The sequence below is a fragment of the Netta rufina genome, assembly GCF_964035555.1.
Source record: "Netta rufina genome assembly, chromosome: 8".
NCBI classification, from domain to species: domain Eukaryota; kingdom Metazoa; phylum Chordata; class Aves; order Anseriformes; family Anatidae; genus Netta; species Netta rufina.
This window is the reverse complement of record NC_140131.1, coordinates 21,797,768-21,809,828: the sequence shown is the minus strand read 5'-3', so window position 1 is coordinate 21,809,828 and position 12,061 is coordinate 21,797,768. Positions and strand designations below refer to the sequence as shown.

At 53.5% G+C, this 12,061-nt stretch overlaps 1 protein-coding gene across 2 annotated transcripts in view; it reads right to left on the bottom strand.

Annotated features, from left to right (window-relative positions):
* Positions 1 to 9,538, bottom strand: part of PBX1 (PBX homeobox 1) — a 112,774-nt gene extending 103,236 nt beyond the window's left edge. For both annotated transcript variants that reach the window (XM_084291258.1, XM_084291259.1), the window contains exons 1-2: positions 8,618 to 9,538; positions 6,004 to 6,077 (exon numbers count right to left, since the gene is read on the bottom strand). In XM_084291258.1, coding sequence (XP_084147384.1) covers positions 6,004 to 6,077; positions 8,618 to 8,808 — 265 coding nt within the window. In that variant the 5' untranslated portion in view covers positions 8,809 to 9,538. The remainder of the gene's footprint in view (positions 1 to 6,003; positions 6,078 to 8,617) is intronic.
* Positions 9,539 to 12,061: the final 2,523 nt, after the last annotated feature.

Genomic DNA, 12,061 nt, shown 5'->3' with positions numbered 1-12,061 from the left:
GTGCAAATGGGGCCGTATTGATCCGGCCTGCAAACACCTGGCTGGGAATAAAAGCAGCCCCTGAGCGTACAGAAGCTGCTATAGATTATTAACCAGATCCACCGCTGTAAATCACATTACCTCCTTCAAAAGGCCGGCCCAGGACCCAGTTCCCTCGTTAGGTGCTGCACAGGCAGGAACGCACACATCCCTGCCGCGCCTGGGAGCGTTACTGCCGGCACCCAGAGGCCCAAGGATTCAGCACAAAAGCATGAAGCCCTCCAGGAACAGCCTGCCTGGGGGGCCACGGCCCTGCTGCCCTCCCTGCAAGCCCCAAAACCAGGCCCAGCACACGGCCTCGGCCCCCACAGTGCCCAGAGCACGTAGCTTGGGCTCTCCTGCACCCCAAAGCGCCCCAACTCCAGGCACAGGAAGGAACAAAACAGCAAAATGCTTAATGGAGCTTCAAAAAATATATCAAAGTCCTCTGCAGAGCTTCGTTAGCAGAACATTACGGCTCCTGATTAAAGGAAGGACAGGGAAACAAGGTGCTGCACCAGCAGCAGAGCAGCTCTCCCGAATTTCTCCGCTCTCCCCGCCAAGATCCCCGGCTCTGATTCAGCAGAAGCAGGACCGGCGGCACAGCCCAGCGCATCTCCCTGCAAACAAACCCATTTACATTGAAACCACCACCCCGCTCCCCCAAAGAATTGCTGCATGCAGTAATTTCCCTGTGACAGGCAAAAAAAATAAAAAATAAAAAATAAAAAACCCTGATGAAATTGTCTCGGAGTTGCTCCGCGTTTTGTTTACAGCTGCTGCCCTCAACGCCAGGGCCGGCACCGAGGAATAAATCCCACATTTGAGACCGTTTAGGAAAAGCTCTGCTCACGGACAGCCAGCGCTCGGAGGGGGAAATCCCTTCGCAGGTCTCAAATGAGGGAACTAGAGCCGTTTTCCCCGGAGAAATTTAGGCCTGAAAGATCTTCCGAGTTCCTCGTTTGGAGCTACACGGCCCCGTAACGAGATCTCAGTCACAGGGAAGGGGAGAGAAGCCCGTGGTGACGGGGAGGACACACGACACGTCCCTGACAGCAGCTAGTTGTGCCCACACCTGGTTCACACGGGTATTTTGGCTGCTCCAGCCCCCCAGGAGCTGTGCGAGCTCGTCCATCCCCACCAGCCGTCTCCAAAGGGGTGCAGCCCCCTCCCTGCACACAAATAGGAAAGTTTATTCGACAGCAGGCACCCCAAAACAAACAAGGACTCGCAGCGGGGTCACAGGGACCCCACAGAACGGGGGTGGCTGCCCCGTAACCCATGGGGCGGACCTGGGTCCCTCCAGGGTGGCTGCTTTCCATCCCTCCCAGAGGTGGCTGCTGCTCTTTTTGCACGGCACAGCCCTCCCCCTCGAGCCCACATCTCCCAGACACCGTCCTCCCTTGCAGACCCATCCCTGCCTCGCAGCCTCCTGCACGTTTTCCCTTCCCTCCTTTCCCTCCGAGCCAGCAGCTTTCTGGAAGTAATTTAATCGCGAGCTGCACAGAGGTTTCCCCGCGCAGCAGCGGCCGCCAGCAGAGGCCCTGCTCTCAGCAGAGCCCACAGGGAAGAGAAGACGACGAAACGGGGAAGAGGAGATGATGAAACGGGGATGAGCAGACGATGAAATGTTTTGCTTTCCCCTCCGAAAGCAGCCAGGCACCCAGCAGACCCCGCACCAACAGACCCGCTGCCCACCCGGCCGGCGAGGAGAAGCATCACCTCTCCCTCCAAAGCTGGAAAAAAAAAAAAGGGGAAAAAAATAAATCAAACCCTTTGAAGGGCAGGCAGGCGACGCTGGACTTCCCGGAGCAGAGCAGGGCCCCTGATCCTTCGGTGCAGGAGCTGCAGCACTTTCATTATTGGCTTTGCAGACGGAGAATTGAGCCGGAGGTGCAGCACCGCGCTGCGATCCAAACCTGGGGGGGCTTAACCCACCCCCAGCAGCTTGGGAAAGCTCCGTGGAAATGCAGGAGAAAAGGAGGGCAGGGTCTGAGACGGTACCAGAGGGTTGGGGAGGGGAGGAGAAGCCCGATGCTGCATCCTGCCCCGCCACAAACTTCATCCTGCAGGAACTGCCCCGTGTCTGCAGCCCCGCTCGGGGCACCACAGCGGCCCCGTTCCCTCCTTTGGGGACGGGCGGGGAGGAAGAAAGAAAGCAACCCCATAACGTAATTGCTATATTAAAGAGAAACGGCAGGCAAGAATAATAAGAGAGGTGTCAGAAGTGAAATACAGTAACAGACATTAAAAAAAAAAAAAAAGACTACAGTTCTGTGATGGGGGTGTTAATTGAACACAGAGCTGGAGAGAACAAAGGGGTGTTAAGGAAGAAAAGAAGGGGGGAAAAAATATCCTGCCTCCTCCAAAGATCTGATTTGAGTTAAGTTTGGTGAAGATAATGCACGGGGAAAGGTAACGAAGAGGCACCTTATATAGCTATTATGTTCTAAAATTAAAGAAATAAACCCATTATTCAACAACAAGCACAGGGCTAATCAGCGCTGCCTATAAATATTCCACTCCCTAAATTCCCTCGATTGGTCGTGGGCAGGTTTTTCTTTTACACCCCAAACCCTTCGGCACAGAGGGGCTGAGATAATCAAAAGGGGGGGATTTCAACCCAGAAGTCGGGGCCTTTTTAAGCAGTCCCGCCGCCCTCACCTCCCCCAAAAGAGCCGAGAGAAAGTGAAAGGATGGGCAAAGCTCTTAAGGAGGAGGAATGAGATTAAAGGGCCCTATATCCTGTGCTCAGCCTCTCCCCGCCCGGCCCCAGCGATGCAGGGGAGCTGGGAAGGGCTCCCAGCTGAACCAGGCGCTGCTGCCTTTTGACAGCAGATATTTTCCAGTTTGCCATCCAAGGACCCCACGTCCGCGATGCTTTGCCTGGTTCCTCTGCTTAGCTATTCCGCTCAGGCAGGGAACAGCAGGAAAAAAAAAATAAGGAGAAAAAAAAAAAAAAAAAAAAAACGAGGGAAAAAAAAAAAAAAAAGGATGTAAATATGGAGCCCCTACCCCTGCCTTCAAACTTTTTCTAAATCAGCAGCGCCGTTTCCGATTTCAATCCCTCTCGACGGAGGAATCGGTTGCCTTTAGGACAACAATGCCTCCTCTTTCCATAATTATTATTCCAAAAAGCCAGGCAGCCATCTGAAGGCAGTCCCTGCCCCTTCGCTCACAACAAAGCAGCCAACAGCAAGTGGAAGCACAGCGAGAGGACAACTTCAACAGATATTGAAGCAGCGATTTTTTGTTTTCCTCCACGCTCCCACCTGGAGCAAACCTCCCAACTTTGACTACTCCTAAACAAACATCGCCCCAAAACATCACTCCAGGCTGCAGACAAAAGGAACGGACGGATTCCAAGCAGGGAGCTTTATAAAATAACGCTTAGAAATGCTTTACAAGAATCGAAAAGCCCAGGTGCAGAAGGGAAGCCTTTGGCCAAGAAAGCCGACCTCTTTTCCGAAGAACTTTATGGACACTTTGGGTTTGCTCAGACAATGTTAACGCGATGAAATATTAGCCATAATGTTGCGAGAGGCGGTGGTAAAGTCTCCATAAGGCTCTGGAGTCACTTAAATCAGGCAGCGGGTAACTGGATGCACATTTCTGCACATCATAACGCCGGGGAGGGGGGGGACACGGTGACCACGAGCAGCCAGCGGGATGTCAGGCGACGGCTCACACGAGAAAAACCCACCACACACGTAAAAAAAAAGGCTGGGAAGCAAAATGGGGAGGCTGGGGGGAGAACTCGGCTCAACTTGGCTGTGCAGACCTGCCCGCAACCCCGGGTTTCTCAGCCCCAGCAAACCCGGGGCTGCCCTCCTGCTGCAGCCGGGCCCACCTGGTAATGGCAAATAGATAGAAAAAGAAATAAATAAATTGCCATCTGGCCCTTTGCTCGCTCACAAAGTGTGACTTTTGGGGATGCAGCTGGGGGAAAGGGGAGGAGGAGTTTTAATTTGCACAGCACAAATAAGCCACCGCATCCGAGGGCAGGCAACCCAGGCTCCAAAAGCCACCTCGGCTCAACCTCTTCAGGCTTCCCTGCGCAGCTGTATCCAAGTAACCCAGGCACAACACCAACAAATAACACATTGCAAAAGGCTCAGGCAGCCCCAGCCCACACCTGAGCATCCTCTGTTTCCACGGCACACTCCAGCCTGCCACCAGGCATTAGCTCACAGCTGCAGCATCCCCGTTAGCACGTCGCCTGCATCCGCCGCCGGGGCTGGTCCTGGATTCCCCACCCCAAAAACTTTGTGGCTGTGCTATCAAAAGCGAGCTGGGATTCATCGGCGACCCTGCCAGAGCACCAGCAGCACACACGGCAGCACAGACACGCGTTGCCTTTGGCTAGCACCAAATCAAAGCAGGAGGGAAGAGGGAAAGGAACTTGAGGGCTCCTTTTTGGGGGGTGGGCGCACAGCAAAAGACTGTAAAAACAGCTCAATCCCTGCACCACCTCCTCCTTACACCATACAAACTCTGCAGAGGGTCCGTGCAGAACCCATGGCACGGCATTTAGGAACCCACCCGACGCCTGACTTCTCGGGGAGGTCGGACAGCACGGCCTTAAGGACTCGGAGCGCTGCATGCCATCGTAGGTGCTTTGTCTAGGCTACAAGCTGCACAAACACCGCTTAACAATAGGCCCCCTTAGTCGTTTTATATATATTGCAGGAGTCAAGTAATTGTGTTTCCTATCACCTGCTCGCACCACGCGGGTTTATATATATTTAAGAGGAAAAAAAAAAAAAAAAAAAAAAAAGTAAGGCCCAGATTCAGGTTTCCGAAAGCTGTTCCCCTTTTATGTGTAACTATCAATGTATATCAACGGGGTGTGCAATCATATTTATTGTCACTTTCATTCATGTCATGCCCTTGCTTATATGGTTTAGATATGAATTATTGACTGGTACGCTCCTTGTTGTAAGAGGGGAGGCTGAGGGGGGGGTGGAGAAGTCAAGTACTTCGCAGGCTGCTAAACCAAGGCAGCTGGATCAGCACGGGGAACCTCTGAGCACCTCTGATCAGCTCGGAAAGGCAGAGGCAAGTCACCCCCCCGTGCTGAATTTCCATCATTTCCCCCAATTGGAAAAAAGGAAAAAAAAAAAAAAAAAAAAGGAAAAAAAAAAAAAAGATTCCAGCAAATAAATAAATAAGTGGTGCATGTTGCTAAATGTCCTTTCCTGAGCATCTGTTGTTTAAGATCACCCTTGATTGATGACTGCTATTTTTTAATTGTTGCTTTTAAAATTTAAATGCCCCCCTGGGATGTGTTATAAGTGTGTTAGTACATGGTAGGAGGTCTGGAAAGTGGGAAACGGCAGAGCCAACGCTCTCATGTCATTAGCTTCTTTAGAAGCCTGAGAACACCCCATGTCATAAAACAACAGTACCCTAAAGTAACTAACAATCTAATATATTGCTTTCACTAAAGGCAGCTGACAACTTGCTCTTATGCGAGCTAGCCCGGATGATTGGCAGACAAGAGCATTTTAACCCTTTCTTTAAAAAAAAAAAAAAAAAAAATACAAAGTAAGACACCTTTAGCTTTACCAAACCAGGAGCAGCAGTAAAATTGCGCAATTGCATTTTGTTTTTCTCCCCGCACACTCCCTAGGCAGGATTATTTTTTTAAACAGTGCCACATTTTTAAAGAAATAAAACTAGAGTAAGAGAGAAATGGCAAGGTTTTGCTTTTTTTTTTTCCTTCTCTCCCCCCAAGAAAACAAGAAATAACGAGCGGCCATACAATAGAAATTAAACCACAGCATTTTCCCTTGCAGACACAAACCACATCATGCGAGTCCAGTGCCAGAAGCATTAAATACCAGCGAGTTATTTCTCCCCACTTAAACACTCCTACACACGGGCGGGGGGGTGAGGGGGCACAAACTTTGTGGCATAATACCTTCAAAGAGCAGAAATCAAAAATAAATAAAAGCAGTAGAAGGAACAGCACTGATTTCCTACCTGTTTTCTCTTTGATTTCACACAAGACATTAAAAAGGGCTGGCTTCATCCTGTGGCAGTTTAAAGCATGTTTCCTGGGGAGAGAAGAAAAGGGGGGAGGTTAGGACGTCGCTGCAGCTGGGGAGAACTTCCCAAAATTCACATCAGCCCTGCTGAGTGCACCGGGGGTGGATTTTGGCCGGGGTTGGGAGCCCAGCAGCCCCCGGGCCCAGCCGCTGCCGTCCCCGCCGGGGCTCGAGGGACGCGAGCAGCGGTGCCGCCAGCAGCTAACGGAGAGCAGATAAATGGCACCAATTTGGGAATCGCTTGGAATTAGGATTTGCCACCGAGCGGCTCTCACGGCCACGAAGTGCAAGGCAGGCTGCGTTCGCCGAGCCAGAGCCAGGGCTGGGAAGGCAAGCGTGGTGTAACTCATTCAAACACACACAGCCGAGCAGCGCGGGGCTCCCTCCGTCTCCCACCTCCGATATTAAACCCAGCCATGTGTTTCATTCAGCTCGTTCTGCGAGGCAGAGGGGAAAGAAAGAAAAGAAAAAAATGCCCCCCCTTTTTTTCCCTAGGCTGGCAACATCCTCTGCTTAGAGCTGTCAATTCGGGGGATTTCAGCGCCCAACTTGGAGTGCAGAAACGCACAGCCACAGGCACGCGCGCATATGGAGGAATAAATCCATCTCCCTGCCTTCCTGCTACACTTCTTGCATACAGCCAGCCTATTTGCAGGTGTTAAGATTTAATTCTTTACAATTGGGATAGTAAATGCATTTAAAAAAAGCACAGCCAGATGCTTCTGGGAAGTGGGAGGCATCCTGCTCGCTGCCTTTCTTTTCGGTGGTGGTTTCATAGCTGACCGGTCTCCCGTGGGTTTAGAGGAAAGGCGAGATTTTAGGGGGGGATGGTTTGAATCGGCTAGCTTTAAAACCCACCGCGTGCCTGCTGAGGCAGGATTTATTTCTTTTTCCTTAGCCCGTACGATCATTTTGCCAGGGGTTCGGTCGTATAAAGGGCTGATCCTATCAGGCGCCAGTTACGGGATTTCTGTTTACCAACCGAAATTACACGCCAAGACGATGTGAACATCTGGCAAACATTCACACTACTTACCCCACCACCCACAACATGTTAAAAAGATTTATCTCTCTGATGAAGCCTCTCAAAGGTATATGCCCTCGCCGAACCACAGCGGCCCCTTATCAGCACACCCAGATGGGTGCAGACATCGGGGTGGACACAAATCACGGCCGTGCGCTGCAGGGGCCCTCTTACAGATAACACTGGCACTTTGCATCTTCCCAAAACTTTAAAAAATAATAATAATAAGGAGCGAAACGGCCACGCAAACAGCAGGATGGATGCAGGAAATGCAAAGCTAAACACCACTGATAAATGCTGTGCATTTGGCAGCTCGGGGAAAAGAAAAATGAAAAAAAAAAGAAAAGTACTGCGAGGAAGCAGCTGAAATAGCCCAGCGAGGCAAAACCATATCGCCTTCTCCTCGCTCTGCTCTGGCTGGGGCTTACTGATGTGATTAAGCACCCCAAATTACCCTCGCAGGATCACACACCAACCCCACAACTTTCAGGAGGGAGACCCCCTCGCTTCCCCGCGTTGGGCCGGGAGGAAAGCGCATTATGAGCTGCTCTGCCCCTGCACGAGGACTAGAAAAAAATCAAAATAAAATTGAAAAAGGACAGCACAAACGCTCTCGCCGAGCCCAGGAGGCGAGCAGGGGGTTTGGGGGGACACTTTCACCCCCCTGGAAGTTGGCGTGCCGCGGGGCTGTGGGACGGTGCCGTGCGTTTTTCCAGGAACAATGTACTCGAGCAATCCTCCCCGGCCACCAGCACGGATGCCAGGGGGAACGGCACCACCCCCAGCAGGAGAAATTTCAAGGGTGCCCCCTGGACGATTCTGGGCGACTTTCTTAGCGCTAGGCTTCGAAGTGGGAGATTTTGAATTGGGAGATTTTCCCCCCCCCCCCTAACTTCTGCTGGGCGCGCGCTGCTCCGAGCCGAGGGCGCTTCGGCTGCTGCGTTTCGCAGCCTTATTTTTTTTATTTTTTAATTCCTTCTGCGATTAAAAATAATAATAATAATTAAAATATATATATAAAAAAAGGATCTACGTAACGCCTTCTGAGCACAAAAGCACGGCCTGAAAAACAGCGGGAGGAGGGCCCCAGCGGTGGGACCCGCAGCTCCTGCAGGATCCAGAGGGGATCCGGAGGGGATCCGGAGGGGATCCACTCCTCGCCCGCTCCAGGACGGCTCCTCAAAGCCCCGAAACTGCCCCAAAGTTGCCTAGAGGGGTGGGGGCAGCCCTTAGGGCGCCGAACAATGCCCGGAGCCGTCCCCCCACCCCCGGCCCCGATCGCCCCCGGCAGGGCTCGGAGCAGGGCTAAGGGGGGGGGGGCTCCGGGGCTGCCCCCCGGCGGCCAACAAAGGGCGAGCCGGGGGCGCACAAAAGGCGGCGGCGGAGCTGCTGGGCGGCCAAACTTCCCCGGCACCTGCCCCCAAATCATCCCGGGTGTGTGTCCGTGTGTATGTCCGTGTGTCTGTGTGTATGTCGGTGTGTGTGTGTCCGTGTGCCCCCCCCACCCCCCCCCGGCGAGCCTCACCTGGCCTGCGCTTCGTCCAAACTCTGGTCGGTGATGGTCATGATCTGCTGTAAGATGTCTCCGATGTCCTGCTTCCTGCCTGCCTCCCCCTCCGCCCCGCCTGGTCCATCCTGCATGTGCTGGGACAGGCCCGGGTGCCCGGGCATCCCCACCCCGCCGTGCGTGTGCATCAGCCGCGGCTGCTCGTCCATCTCCGGCCCCGCCGCCTGGGCTCGGCTCCTCGCTCGCTTTTCTTCTTCTTCTTCTTCTTCTTTTTCTTCGTGTCTCCCCCCCCCCCCTCCTCCTCTGCACACACTCCTCCTCCTCCTCCTCTTCCTCTTCGCGCTGCTTTTTTTCTTTTTTCTTTTTTCTTTTTTTTTTTTTTTATTGGTATCGATCCTTCAGGCTTCCAGCTCCGCGGCGGGGAGGAGAAAAAATACAAAAATCAAAAAATAAAAAAATTAAAAATAAAAAAAAAAAAGGAGAGAGAGAGAGGAGAGGAAAGAAAGGGGGGAAAAAAAATCCCTTCGGCTGCTGGAGGAGGAGGAGGAGGAGGAGGAGGAGGGAGGGAAGGAGGGAGGGAGGGAAGGAGGGGGGGTTCCGGGGAAGGGAGGGGAAACGGCGGCGACTCCAAAAGGGGGCGGCGGGGCAGGAGCCGCTCCGGAGTCACTCCGGATCCCAGCGGGGCGCTGTCAGCGCCGGAGCCGGGCGGGCTCCAAACTTTGCCCCCTTTTTTTTTTTTTTTTTCCCTTTTTTTTTTTTTTTTTCTTCCCTTCCTCCGGGCCGGGCTCGGGGCTGCGTGGCCGCCGGCAGCGCTGAGGTGGGCGGCAGCGGGGGCTGCCCCCCCCCGGCCGGGCCTCCGCGCACCGCAGCCCCCCCCGGCCCCGGCCCTCGCCGCCTGCTTTTGTTCGGCTCCGGACTCCTCAAAGTGGCACGGAGGAACCCGAGGAGGAGGAGGAGGAGGAGGAGGGAGAAGGAGGAGGAGGAGGAGGAGGGGAGGAAGGGGCCGCCGCTGCTCCCCGCCCCCCCGGCCCCATTGGCGGCGGCGGAGGGAAGGCCCGGCCCCGCCGCCCGCACCGCCCCCCCGTCAATCTCCGGGTTCAGAGGTGGGCCGGGGGCCGCGCCCCGCCCGCGCCTTAAAGCGCCCACGGCCTTCCTCCTCCTCCTCCTCCTCCTCCTCCTCCTCCTCCTCCTCCTCCTCCTCCTCCTTCTTCTTCTTCTTCCTCTCCTTTCTCCTCCTGGCTTTGCCTGGAGGCGCTCAGCCGGCAGCCGAGATCCTCCCCGGAACGCCACAGCGAACCCACACAGCCCCACAGGGGGCTCACGGCGCCCCTCGCCTCACCTCATCCCCGTGAGGCGGTGGGGGCAGAGCTGTCCCTAAAGCACGGCCACCCCCAAAGCACAGCCACCCGCTTGTCCCCAGCCACAAGGGACCCTCAGGGACACAAAGAACTGGGGCAGCAGGGCAAGGCCGAGGATATACCCACAGCATCTCCTCACCACAACCTAAAGCCCAGGGGCTGCTCTAGCTGGGGGACAATGTGGTGACCCCACATGGAACCAGATGGTCCCACACCTGATTTTGCAGCTCAAACCGTACGTCCTCAGGGCAAGGGAAGCCAGCAGAGATCCCAAGGCCACAGAGACCGCAATTCAGGTCTACTTGTCACGGTGTCACAGGTGAAGGACTTCGCCAGCCCCTCTCTGCGTTATCCCAGATCCGAGGCTGCCACGTGGCCAGAAATACTTCTGGAGGCACCAGCGGGTGAGCAGGGCCAGCTGAAGCCTGCAAAGTTGTATTAAAAAGATGTAAAAGGGAGTTAGGGCAATCAGAAAAGCTTCCTGCCTGGGAGGTGACTTCATCAGACGTGAGGGCTGCCAAGCTCCAGGTCCCTTGTAAGGGAACACAGCCCCTGACCTCGGTGCAGGTCGGGGACAGAGCCATCCAGTTTATTGGAAATAAAAAAAACAAGGCAATTGTTTTGCTTCTGCTCTTCCTCGTTAATGAAACACTTTCCAGTGTTTTAAGCAAAACATGACTTTCCATTTTGAAATTTCCTTTCAACCCATTAAAATGTTTTAAAGCGGTTGAAGGCAAAGTGAGATGTTTTGATTTTTGTCGCTATGAAATGTTTCACTCAACACATTTTTTTTGATCCTCGACTTGCCAAAATTTTTCAAAAATTTGTTTCCTCACCCAAGACAGATCTATATATTTTTTTTTTTTACTTTTTCAAAAAGGCCAAGAAACGGGAGAAAATATCCAGTATCTCCATGGCTCCACAGGAAATGGAACTTGATCCAAGGAACCAGGAGCCAAGGGACTTCTCTCCAAAGGCCCAAACTTTCAGACACTTAGTCATCTCTTCACTCCCTTGCTCGCACACCAAGTCTAGACGTACGCTGTCTCAAAATTTGGCAGGGACTCTCCCATCCCCAGAGGTCAGCACAGGTTTTGGGTTTGATCTTGAGCAGCCCCAGGGAGTGGAAGCACAGCGAGAGCTCCACGTGCACGACAAAACGGGGAGCGCTGCGACAGGCCAGGGGTGGGATGCCGTGGTCTGCTGACCCCACAGACTCTTCTATTGCAAATCCTTCCCCATTTCCAAAGTCACAGCGTGGTCCTGCAGTGTTTTGGGTAGATGCCAGGCAGCGGGAGCCAGAAGACCCTTAGGGCAGCCATCATGGGTAGGAGATGAGGCTCACATGGGGGCGAGAGGAGTTGTCTGTGGGGTGGGTGAGCCCGAGGCTCACCCCGTGGCATCTCACGGGGAGGGGGATGCTGCAGCCCGAGCTGCTCCACAGGAGGCATCCAGCACGGGGCCTTGGAGGAGCAATTGGGAACGGCCAGGACTCTGCCTCTGCCGTCTACCGGAGTCTGTAAAATCCCTCCTGTCAGAGATAACTAATCCTGGGGCCTTTACAACACCTCTCCCGAAAAGCACATTTCATCCCACTGTCTCCTTCTGCCTTCCAAGTGCCTGAGACTGCAATAGGTATTACCGAAAATATTCCCCTCGGGAGCTGACACTGGACTCCCTTAAAGCCCGAACGCCACCACCCCTCCTTCCCCAAGACACAAGCAAGCGCTGTGCTCTATTATCTCTACACCCACTAAATCTTCCTGAAATAAAGAATAAACATTTCCACCACACATAGTATAAGTGTATATGCCAAGCTGCATCGCTTCCTCCCCTCTGTGGTTATTATAAAGTGGTTTTGTTTCAATGGCGAAGCAGATGGACAGGGTCCAAGTCTGCCGGCCCTGCTCCCTGGGAGGACGTCTGACACTGTCTTTGGTTTATCACGGATTCCTGAAGAAAACGTTTACGGGAGCCTCTTGTTTAAAGTCTTGGCTCCAGCATGACATAATTCCTATTATTTATTGAATGAAAATCAAGCTGTTGTTAATGCACCATTACCGTGGCGGAGCGAAGCCCTGGGAAATCGAGGCCAAGCACACTC